At 34.5% G+C, this 12,188-nt stretch overlaps 1 protein-coding gene across 3 annotated transcripts in view; it reads right to left on the bottom strand.

The window, feature by feature from the left end:
• The window catches only part of Klp31E (kinesin-like protein 31E), a 272,051-nt gene that overhangs the window by 100,778 nt on the left and 159,085 nt on the right, over window positions 1–12,188 (bottom strand). For all 3 annotated transcript variants that reach the window (XM_081743115.1, XM_081743114.1, XM_081743116.1), the window contains exons 10-13: window positions 11,047–11,268; window positions 8,468–8,518; window positions 6,133–6,327; window positions 3,448–3,647 (exon numbers count right to left, since the gene is read on the bottom strand). In XM_081743115.1, coding sequence (XP_081599241.1) covers window positions 3,448–3,647; window positions 6,133–6,327; window positions 8,468–8,518; window positions 11,047–11,268 — 668 coding nt within the window. The remainder of the gene's footprint in view (window positions 1–3,447; window positions 3,648–6,132; window positions 6,328–8,467; window positions 8,519–11,046; window positions 11,269–12,188) is intronic.

The raw sequence follows: 12,188 nt of genomic DNA on the forward strand, positions 1-12,188 counted from the left end.
TTATTCATACTCTCCAAAGACAATGTATATACACTAAAATCTTAGAAGTCTTGGATTGCAGAACACAATTCGCTAATTTTGTGCGCATTTCTGAGACTAATATGAAAATCCACTGGCTTTAGTTTAAGATATTTTTCTCTTTGTTATACCAAATTATAAACTCCTACCTTCACTTTCTATTTTGTGATCATAAATCTAAAAAGAATCACAAGTAAATATAACTAACATTGAACTGTGTTAACATGTTAACTGTAGCAATATCAAACCTTTAAGACTATGTCGCACACATTCCTATTTTCTTACAATTTTCGGAGTGAACAAGATAATATCAACATTTAGAAAATAACGATTAAGCACCTAACCTCATTACATGAGAAAATAGTACGTGGCAATACATAACAGTTCAAAGACAACAATAACATTCAGTAAGTATTCGACATTACCGTCGCTAATTCTGTCCAGGAATTTGAAGCTTAAAATATATAAAACGATATTATGCCTGTTGTGCTGTACGGTTGCGAAACACAGTCGCTTACTCTGAGAGGAAATGCAGATTGAAAGTATCCGAGAATAAAATCCTAAGACGAATATTCGAAACGAAGAGGAATGGAAATGGGAAATGGCGGAAACTTCATAACGAGGAACTCCATAATTTATATCGTTTACCAAACATTGTTAGTGTCAACTAGTCTACAAGGCTCAGATAGGCAGGTCATATAGACAGAATAAAGAAAGTACAAACGGTTTCTAGGTTTTGACTGTAAATCCAATCAGAAATAGGCGCAGATGGAAGGACAATGTTAAAATGGATCTCGCAGAAATAGGAATACAGAATAGAAACTGCATCCAAAAGGCTAAGGACACAAGTAAATGGAAAGCTGCTGTGAAAGTGGTATTGAACCTCCGGGTTAAATAGGCTATACAGTTAGTTAAGTAGTCGACACCTTTATTTTTCGAAGTTCAGTACTATTTATTTATTTTACCTGTTTTCTTAAGAAATTCTGAAAATAAAAACTTCTGTCATTAAGTTTTAGGATTAAAGAAAATGATAATGAAGAAAATGATCACATTATTATAACTTAATAACGTAATTAATGGTATTACATTTTCATTTTTCGTTTATAACTGCGAGATTGGAGGTTCAAGGTCCTTTCTGTTCACTTTTTCGGTCACGATATATGTTGATACATAATAATTATAATTATGATACATGATACATAATGATGTCATAATAATTGTCTGTGCATTTAATATGGGGAAATATGTATGCGAGTTCTTTGCGGACGGAGTTCTTAAAATATCACATAGTGATTTTAAAAAATAATGATTTTTTTAAAGGCTTAATAAGATTGATTTAATTGTTGTTACAGAGGAATCCTTTTCAAGATAATTCTCGTAAGAACATGGATTTACAAAAATGGTTTACAGAAATTCAATGATTTCATTACATTCATAAACAGTTATTTAACCATTATTTTCCCCTAACTTTCTCCTTACTTACTTTGGAAAAGGATTCTACTTTAACGATCTTCACTATGCTTCACAGCACTTTTACTTTTTCTAAATATCTTTAATAACAATAGAAATAATATGACAATTCAATTATAGTATGAATATAGTATATTAATAGTATTACAATACTATTAAATGAACTACGTAGTAATTCTATATGATGTATACATTTTAACGCACTAATTTACACAAAAGAGAGCAATTACTGTTACATGTGTGATGCGCCTTGGGGCATTATTCTTCTACAATATTTCCCCAACTTCAGTGTTTGCTTATTCATATGAGTTTCGATTACTTCTCGAATTGCTTCTTAATTCATGTTTTCTTTGTTGCGTTCGGGAAAAAGGATAACTTCACCACTTACAGTTGAAATGTAGATGATTTGTGTGCCTTTTTATTCTTTTTAGAATGGACAATAACACTGAACAATTTCTGATGATCGTAAGAGTTCCCTTTAGTACGATTTTAATGGATATAGAAACAACGTTGTATCAAAATAGGAAGATGCGGACTTCGTATTTCAAATTTAGGGTATGCAATTTTGAAAAGGAATAATGGCTTGGAACTGCTTTATCGAGATAACGATATTTCTCAGATTTGACGTACAAACGAAATGCAACCAGCGTCTACAAAATGCCAGGTTTGCGTTACTTACTAAAACCTCGAGTAAATTCACAGAAATATCAAGTTTTCTTTGTGTAGGAGGACTGTATAGTTCTTCTACAGCAAGACTGTCAATTTATCTGGTTTACTGTCCCAAACTCAAACAGCAGTTGATGGTAGCAATGCAAAAATGAAAATGAAATGAAATATTTCAGTTTCATGTCCCACGATTAATCCTTTTAGGCTAGAAGATACGGATGATTAAGGCAAGTGAATGATGATGGAATAATTGGTGGAATGGGAATGTGGGAAGAAACAGGAGTACTCTGAGAAAACCCAAGAACACGATGTTGTCCACTAAAAACTTATTTGCCTGGGAATCGAATCGGGGACCCCGTACGCCAGAGGTAAATCCTAAAATTCAGACACCGTGCCTCCCCACAATGATAGCATCGCTCTACGTATTTGTAATGGGATTGAACCTATCGAGAAATTGACAGAGGATATTTTGCTGACAGAAAACATATCGAGAAATCAACAGAGAGTGTTTATTCACCACAAGAGAGCACTCTCAAAGCGAAAACTGCATTAGATGGCAAAACGATGCGGAAAAAAAATGTTACGTGTGTGAAAATTTTGTTTAGTCTTGGGATAAAAGGAAAACTTATAACATTTACCGACATTTAGTTAAATAAGTACGAATTGTACAAAATTATCTCTTACTCTAAGACCCAGAATCCCCTTGTCTCCCTGATTATGACAGTGTTCTGCTAAAATGATAAGAAAGAGATACAATAGAAATAACAGAAACCAATTATGACCTACCCTCAATATTTACTTAATGATACGAATATGCAAGGTCATTGAGGACAAATTGCCTACCCATGGGCGTTTAAGTTTATTCAAAATTCTGGGCGTCCAAGTGTTAAGCGAGATATAAAACCTATCCTTTCGAGATATAAAACCTATCCTTGGGACACTGAATCCACACCAAAGACTGCTATCTCTTACTATTAAGCTCTGACACCTGTCAAAAAACGGACGGACGGACGAAAGTAGCTGTTCAATAAGAATTCTCATATTTATGCATAGCACAGTTTGCAGCTCAGAAAAGTTAGGACATAAGTCAGCATTTCAAAAGAAAACAAGTCTCCCTCTTCAGAGACATGGACAGCAGTCTTTATCCTGTGCGTTCTGTGTTCACAGTTTGATTTTTTTCATTGTTATTTAGAAAAATAAAGCAAAACGTGTGCGTATAAATCTTACTAAGTCTATCAATTCACATACACATATGAACACAACACAAGGCATACAAAACATCACACCACTAACCTTGGTTCTCTTCATTTCCTGTAAGTCGTTGCGCAATGTTTTTAACTGAGATTCATATTGTGACTGACTACGGAGCAGTTTAGCATGCTCTTTCTTCGCCACCTGTAACTTCTTCAGCTCCTTTTGCATATCACCGATCTTCCGTTCATATTGCTCACGAACTTTACGGATTTTATCTGTTGGCTCATTTGTTTGATTACCTACACAAAATAAAACAGTTTACCATTCAATTTTCTTACATTTATTTTATTGTTTGAAATATCTATCTTTACATTAATCATAAGGATCTCTCAGCTTTGTATTGTGGAATTCTAAACAAATAAGAACGAACTAAAGTCTACTTAAATAAAACAAAATAATCTAACTGGTGGTGTCTGGAATCCTGATCTCACGCTCGCCGAGTTAATGTTTTCCAACTGAATTCCTAGTGAAACCAGTCTCTCAGTGTAAATGAAATAAATCATTCATTTTTACGTCCCACAATTATGCTCTGTAGGCTAAAGGAGATGTATATTATTGAAAGGAATGATTATGAAAGAATTACAAATGACAATGTACAACGGAATAGGACAAACCCGAGAAAATCCACGGACCATGTTATCCGTCGCAAACTCACATGGACTGAGATTAAACCAGAAACGCACCAGAGGCGAACGCTCTACCACTGAGCCTACCTGCTTCTGTGTGTTGTTCTGCTAATAAGGTAGTTTCTAACGGCAATGCAACGACGGTGAATTCCGATTAAATATGATCTTAATGCACATGTCGCAACACGGCATCGGTCTGCTTGGGAAGCGGGAGATTGGGGTTCATATTTCTGTAAGTCCTAGGGTTCGATTTATCTATTGCATCTATTGATGTTAATTGCCAATATAATACATAATTGAATACAACGGATATTTAAAGGATTCATCACTGAAAATTCACTGTTACTAGATTCTTAAAATAATAATAATAATAATAATAATAATAATAATAATAATAATAATAATAATAATAATAATAATAATAATAATAATAATAATAATAATAAAAAGAAACTTGACGCAACTGCCCTTAGGGGCCATGGTCTACCAGCCAGTTTGTGGCACTTATACATCTGACGTGATGTGGTCAGAACATCGGCTCCCTGACCGTTAATGCTGCCGTTTCCAGACAGTAGTTCGTTACTTCTTTGTTTCAAGTAGCTGCCCAATTATCCTCACGACATTGGGTGGACGCCACAATGGTAACACCATCTGGCGAGGATACGAATGGTGACCTATCTTTACTCTGACCAAATCTGGCACTGTCTGACTTCGCTAATCTCACGAGATGTGGATCTGCAGTGCGACTAGGGCACTGGCGTTATTATGTCACTTCAATAAATTATTAGTAGATGGCTGGTTACTTTGGGTTTGAGATATAAAACGTCAAAAACACAGATTAACTGATCGTATCGTTGCTAATTAAATTGATACATATACCAAGCAGATGATCGATGTTCATGTGTCAGTGAGTCTAGGGGAGAGAATTTTCTTTTCATTCCATATCTACTAGTGTGGAGTGCAAATTAATAATTTAAACAATTTTACCACACTACTTCAATATGTTTTTCTTTTTTTCAAACAGAAAAAATGAATATGGCTTGTGTAATATGAAATCCTTTATATCAGTCTTAGACAATGACGATGGACAAAATTAAAAGTGCTGCATATATTTACATGTACAGTACGTTTAATTTTAAACCGATATCACCATATATTCACTTACCACATTTTTCAATTATGTTTATCATTTGTTTTATTGTTGTGCCAGTCTTGAATGTATACTTGTAGCAGACGGATGCAAGATAGTGTGTAAAAGAGGAAGAGGAGAGGTGGATGGAGTGTGGTGAAACGTAGCTATATTATTTAGTGAATCACTTTCAGCCACGTTTCCGAAGTGTTACTATTCTCGTTGCTTGTTGGTCTGATAAGATTCTGAGGTACTCAGGTCTCAACAGCCCTGACTTCTTTGAGAATTATTTGAAACAAACTTAGCACATGTACAATCCACATAAAGAGCTGAAGAGTCACATCACTGTTGGAAACCTATAAGATTGCTAGAAACACGGTAAACTGAATGGACATGTGCACCGAAAAATTTGCGCATTTGCAGTAGCTCAAATATCAGCAGAATTTGCTATATATGGTCTTTTATCTTACATATTTATCTCGAGGTCGGCTTTAAACTAAACACACTATATTATATAAGGAAATAAGAGTACAAAAACGTTCAAATAGAAGATTAATTAATGAACTTATATGTAATACTTCAATTAATCAAAGGAAATTGTTGGTTATATAAAATACTAAATGGAATGTTTAAAGACAAAAAGATGTTGTAACTACTGAACAACACAACCAACAAACAAGCAAATTTCGTCAACATTCTAATGTAGAACATCTAACACGATGATAAAACTAATCAATTCTAAGACTACCAAGAAACGTAGAATTTAAATTTGATATGATAACAATCTCAAATTTTGCTTTTAATTTATCTATCTACATCAATATGTCTATCAGTGTATATCTATCTATCTATCTATCTATACATATATATATATATATATATATATATATATATATATATATATATATATATATATATATATATATATATATATATATATATATATATATATATATATTAAATACTTACTAATGGACGCTAGCACTTTATCCCGCTCTTCTTGTGTTGCTTTGATTCGATTTTGTAGTTGCATCAGTTTATCTTCGTAGTGCTGGCGCATGGTTTGCAGACGTCGCTGGGATAATTCCAGTTCTTCAATTAACTTCTGCTTCAGATTGATTTCGGACGTTAACTCAGCTAATTCTATACCATAGTTTGCATCATCTACAAATAAATAAATAGAAAAAAAAAAAAAAAAACTATATTTACAATACATACATTTTACGTAACATCATGAGTTGAGATTTACTTAGCACAAAATTTAGACACAGCCGAAACTATTTTAAAATGAAGTACGAACTCCTTCGTGGCTAAGCGGTTAGCGTACACGCCTTTGGCGTGGGAGACCCGGGTTCGATTCGAGGCTGGACCTCATGTGGTTCGGATTCCACGTTAATCAGTAGGTCCAGTTTCATATAGCCTTGCTGCTGAAAGGGACTTTAAACTCAAAATCAACTCAACTCAAAATGAAATGCACGAAATAATATTACAAAAAGAGCATGGAGAGGGGAAAGAAAGGGAGGAAGGACTCAGTCAGAATGGCCGACCATGTCCATTCGATTGCAAAGCAAGAACGTTGATTTTTGATCTAGCTCGTTCGATTTCCACCATAAACTCATCTCAATATTCATAGATCATACTAGGAGAGGCACAGCAACTTGTGAACCGAAAGAATTTATCATTCTCTTTCTTAAAGTGAAGTTAACATGTGCTTTACAATTACGATCCCACCATTACTCAGTGTCTGTATTCTTTAAAACTATTATTTAAGTGCATACTGAAACTAAGTACCAGTTACAAAAAACAAACAAATATTACATAAATTTTTGCATACATCGTATAAAAAATATCAATTTTTGACATTATGGTTTGTATTAATGCGAATTACATGCATTTTTTCTTTACTTTTGGTCACTTCTTTCACTTTTTTTTTTTAAAATCACGTTTTAAAAAATACGTGGGTTAGCACATTACAGTAGTTAAGATCTTATCTGATTGAGAACTTGCGATAAACTGTGAAAATTGATAGATTATCCAACCTGAATTTATCTTTACCGAAAAACAAAATATGACAAATTAAATATTTCCGGGGAAAGTTGCTGGACTTCTACAGTGTGCTTCCCTGGGTGGGAAGTAGAAGAAGGCCCCCAAAATATGGCAGATATTAGAGGTTTTCGGGGTGGACTAAAACGCATTGTTGCCTTACAATTTGTAGAAAGATCTACAAAGGCTAAAGGAGAAAACCCCAACAGGAAAATCCCGGTCTTTCAGAACAGGGGTTGGACGTGAGGTCAACAACCTTACTCTAAAAGAAAAATGGAAGTTACGAAACCTCGAAAGGATGGTTAGATCAGTAGTGATAAATGGATCAGAAACCTGGGTGTTAACGATAAAAAAAGAAGAGAAACTAAGGATATTTGAGCGAAAAATACTAAGAAAGATCTATGGACGGTGAAAGAAAATGGCAAATGAAATCGAGAACGATGAACTCGACATGCAATTAAGAAGGAAGGCAGTAAGATTCATCAACTCAAAGAGAATAACAGTGGCTAAGTAATGTGAGAGTGGCAAATAGCAATGTCAAAGAACGTGTATAAAGGGGACTCTACATAGGCAAGAAAAGAAGACGGCCTAAACTAAGATGAGTGGATGATGTCATGAACGACTTGAATACTACGATTTAGGATTTAGATTTCTGGGCTTTCGGCATCGATGACGTCTCTCGGCAAGCACACTATCCGGGGAAAGGGAAAAAAGAAAGAAGTGTCCTGGGACCTGTATGTTAGGTATCATCCCGACATCTGTCTGGTGAGAATGAGGAAAACCTAACTCAAGATGGCTGGCCCAAAAGCCTTTTACACTTTTTCGACCGAGTGCCCCAACCGGGAATCGAACCCGGGACCGCTCGCACCGAAGGCGAGAGTTAGCGACTACGCTACATGGGGCCACTTAAATACTACGAAAGTGAAAGGATGATGAGATAAGACGAAAAGCAGAAGGGAATTAAGGCAGATTGTTAAGGAGGCCAAAGCTCATCCAGAGCTTTAGCGCCGAGAAGTAAGTAACTTAAGTATCTACATTTGAAACTTTTTCTGTAAGTAACATAAAAGGCTTAATTTTAATCAAAACTACTTTCAAAAGATAAATACTTTCTGTACTAGAGATAGTAACGCTATATAGTCATTATCATTATAGTTCATAAAACTCAAAGATAAACAAAGAAAACAAGGAAAACAAGTATACATATTCACAGGCTACTGCAATTTGAATTTTATGTACAGAGAATCAAAAAGAGGCAACACACCTTTCTCTTCAGTATCAGTATCACTATCACTTTCTCCTTCGTTTTCCAGATCTGTAATTAAAATAAAATACATTGAAAACTTTAACTTAGTGTAAATATTGAAATAACAAATAAATATCTTTACCACGGGCTTGCTGAGAATTAAACCTTGTGCTTACTGAGGGAATGTTCCACCAATTTAGCCGTAACCGAAGTGAATATACAAAATACAGTATATAATTAAAATACAAAAGATACTCAAAGTTTTGCACAATGAGCCATAACTTTTTAAATAATAGCACCAGAGCCACGAAATTTTGTGAACACGTACTCGTGTCCTTTGTATAGACACGCATGTTACTCAATGTATCCTCCATCAATGTAATACATTTAGCTTATCGTTCTTCCCATGCCGTAACTATACTTTGGTAAAACCTCGGACTCTGACTATTACATGACTGTTTCACACACACAATGAGATCTTGGTCAGTAGCAAACTGCTTACCACGAAGCTGGAGCTTCAGACAACCAAACAAGAAGAAATTGGATGGGGACACATCTTGACTATAAGGGGTTGAGGGATCACTTCCCATCCTATAGTCCTGATCTTTTCTGTGTGTGACTGACAGAATATATTTGTTTCTGTTCCTTTGTGAGCAGATGTGGCACTAAACGGGCACAAAGTTTTGTGTAACCGAAAGACTGTAATAATATTAGGACACTACCCACAAATAATCCAGTCGCTTCAACAAGATGTCGTGTGATTACATATCTATCAATGTTGTTTTTAACACCGTTCACTGCAACTGATGGTCTACCAGATCGTGTTGGTTCAACAGACTGAAATCACTACTGTGGAACCTTTGTACCCATTGCTAGATATTGCTACGGTCCAACGTCACATTCCCATACACAAGAAGCGATTTGCGTCAGACGGATGTGGCTGAGTAATCGCCAGTCTTGTACAGGAACTCAACGACCGACCGTTGGCAGGTGTGGCTGTCTACTTCCTTCTCCATTGTGAATGTATCTTTAAACGGCATTCAGCGATGACAAGAACGGACTTCCAGAAGTCATGTTTACCTTTCGGTATGGTGAATTTGTTATACAACTTCACCATAAAGGACTCATGTACATTCACAAACCAAAAAATAATGGTTCTAGTACTAGCTATAGAAAAGTTATGGACTATTTTACAAAACTTTTTGAACGCTCTTTGTATTTATATTACTTATACTTGCATATATCTTAAAATGTAAATCAACTTATATTCATTAAAAAAAACCCACACGTAGCATATTTTGAAACACAAATTTGGGAGAGAGAAAGAAAAAGCCAAAGATACAAATTTTTATTATTATAGTTAATGCAGAGCAAAGCTTTAGAAGCAATATGAAACAAATTTTATTATATTCGTCTTTCATATTCACTAATTCTCGACCTATTTCGTATGATAAACATGAACTACCGTGTTTACTCGTGTAATAGTCGCACTTTCTGTATCAATTTTTTAATGTGAAAATTCAACTGCAACTATTACGCGAGGAAACCTGCTATTCAGTTATCGCTATGATCAAAACAATTTAAAATTTTGATACATACAGCAATGTGTCAACATAAAATGGAGGGTGGAAGTAGGTTGCTTGATCTCTGCTGACAGATGGGTCATGATGTTACGTATCAGTAAACACGAAAAGTTCTTTTGCTCGGATTCGCGCAAGACGGACAATTTCGAGGGAAAGTTTCGTTCACAAACACAAAAATCCCGTAGACTGTGACTTTTATGTGAGGAAACTTTTTGGCGAATTTTTTTACTTGAAACTTAAGATGCGACTATTATGCGGAGGCGACTATTACGCGAGTAAACACGGTAATATATATATATATAATGAATAAATTACTAAAAAGAAGTAGTAGTAAACTGATGCCCACTGTTGGTTGATATTCACAGTGTGTTATAATTCTTCCCCAGAAGTTCGATATTTATATAAAACAAAGACCCTTCATAGTCGAGTAAAAACGACAATCAGCAAGAAATTTTTAATCTACCTTTTGAGGAATTGTCATGTACACCCACATCCAAAATTATTATCGCATGTCTATAAATATATTGATAATTTGCTACCAAATTTGCCAGTTATTTCTTATTGATGTCAGTATGTCAATAATGGACAAAGACGTGTGTGGCAAATTTCATGTTAAGAGAGCAGTAAATAAGAACAATAAAATGAAAATAAGACTTTCTTGTCAATTTAGTAACATTTTGTTTTACTCACTCTAATTTTCGTATTTATAATTCTTTTCGTATGAAATTTACCACAAATATACATTTCCCGATTATACACATAGTATCAGTAGTAAAAATACCTTGCAAAATCATTATCAAATTATACTCTTACAAGAAGACAGTTATAGATATGCAACAATCATTTTGGACATGAGTGTACATGACGGTTGTAAAATAGTCAACTGAAATTACTATCAAGGTTAAATACATTTACTCACCAATAGGTACGAAAAATTTGTATTCGGTAATACAAAATGTGCGTAAAAATATGAACCGTAACATATTACCTTCATAATGTTTACTGTTATGTTACCTCTCTCTTCACTTTCATCACTTTCGCTTTCCGCACCGGCTTCTTCTTCATCTCCCTTTCCCTCTTTGTTTTCTTCCTGGGCTGTTCCTTCTTTGGTTCCTTCGTGAGATTTCGCTCGGTGCAGCTGTTTCATATCCCGCTCCAGATCTTTCTTCGCTTCTTCAATCAGCGTTTGAACAGATGGGGACGCTGTTGTTTCTATGGCGGAAAAGTCAAATTGACCTACAAGGAAACAATAAAAGCATAGGTATACCTTTCAATATTTACGACGAAAAATAATAAATAAATAAATAAATAAATAAAAGATTAAGAGAAGCCAGAAAAAGTTCCCAAGTCTATTCCTGTTTGGTAAGTTGCTTGAAATAGTCTTACCTCCAAACAATCTTTCCCAACTCTTACAAAACGTTTTATATATTGATCTCGCTACAATCTTTACACCAAAGATTTACAGGTTAGTAAAAATGAAAGCAATTTAGAAAATAGAAAGCATGATAAAAAATTTTGTAGCGCATTTTCACGCTCTGCAAATTCTTCCGTGTTCATGTATCAGTGCTGATGCGTATGTAGTTTCAATTTCAATGCCTGACAATATTTAATAGGAATTCTCGTATTTTTGCATTTTATGTAACTGAAAATTCGAATACCTGCTATTTATGTATCAACTGTGAAATATTTATCCTAATAACCATATCAGTAAAATAAGTAAAACCAACAACGTGTTATCAAGGGTATCAAATATTCACCTGAAAGATAGACTTATGGAATATAGTTAAGCTTCAATAAAACCTCGAACAAATGGCAACCGCGTACGTTAAAAACTTGTCTAAAATTGCACAGGTTTCTTATTAAAAGAAAATAATCACGAGAGACGAATTTATTTTCTAAAGAAATATGTCAACTGAGACAAGAATACAATGAAAAATTAAGTTACATGTTGACTTCTTTAGTTCAGTCAGTGTCACCGTGAGAATCTCTATACCACTTGGTGGTTCTAGTGTTATCGCGGAGTTACTTCACTCAAAATTATTTGTATGAACGGATTTTTTTTTCACATCTTTAGTTTTCGAATTATTGGCAGCAGTCAGACAAAAGTAATGACTGAAGTCAAAATTAATTGAGTCCAATTATCATTCAAACTGAGA

Source organism: Thermobia domestica, chromosome 16 (assembly GCF_964235325.1).
Source record: "Thermobia domestica chromosome 16, izTheDome1.hap1.1, whole genome shotgun sequence".
Classification (NCBI taxonomy): Eukaryota; Metazoa; Arthropoda; class Insecta; order Zygentoma; family Lepismatidae; genus Thermobia; species Thermobia domestica.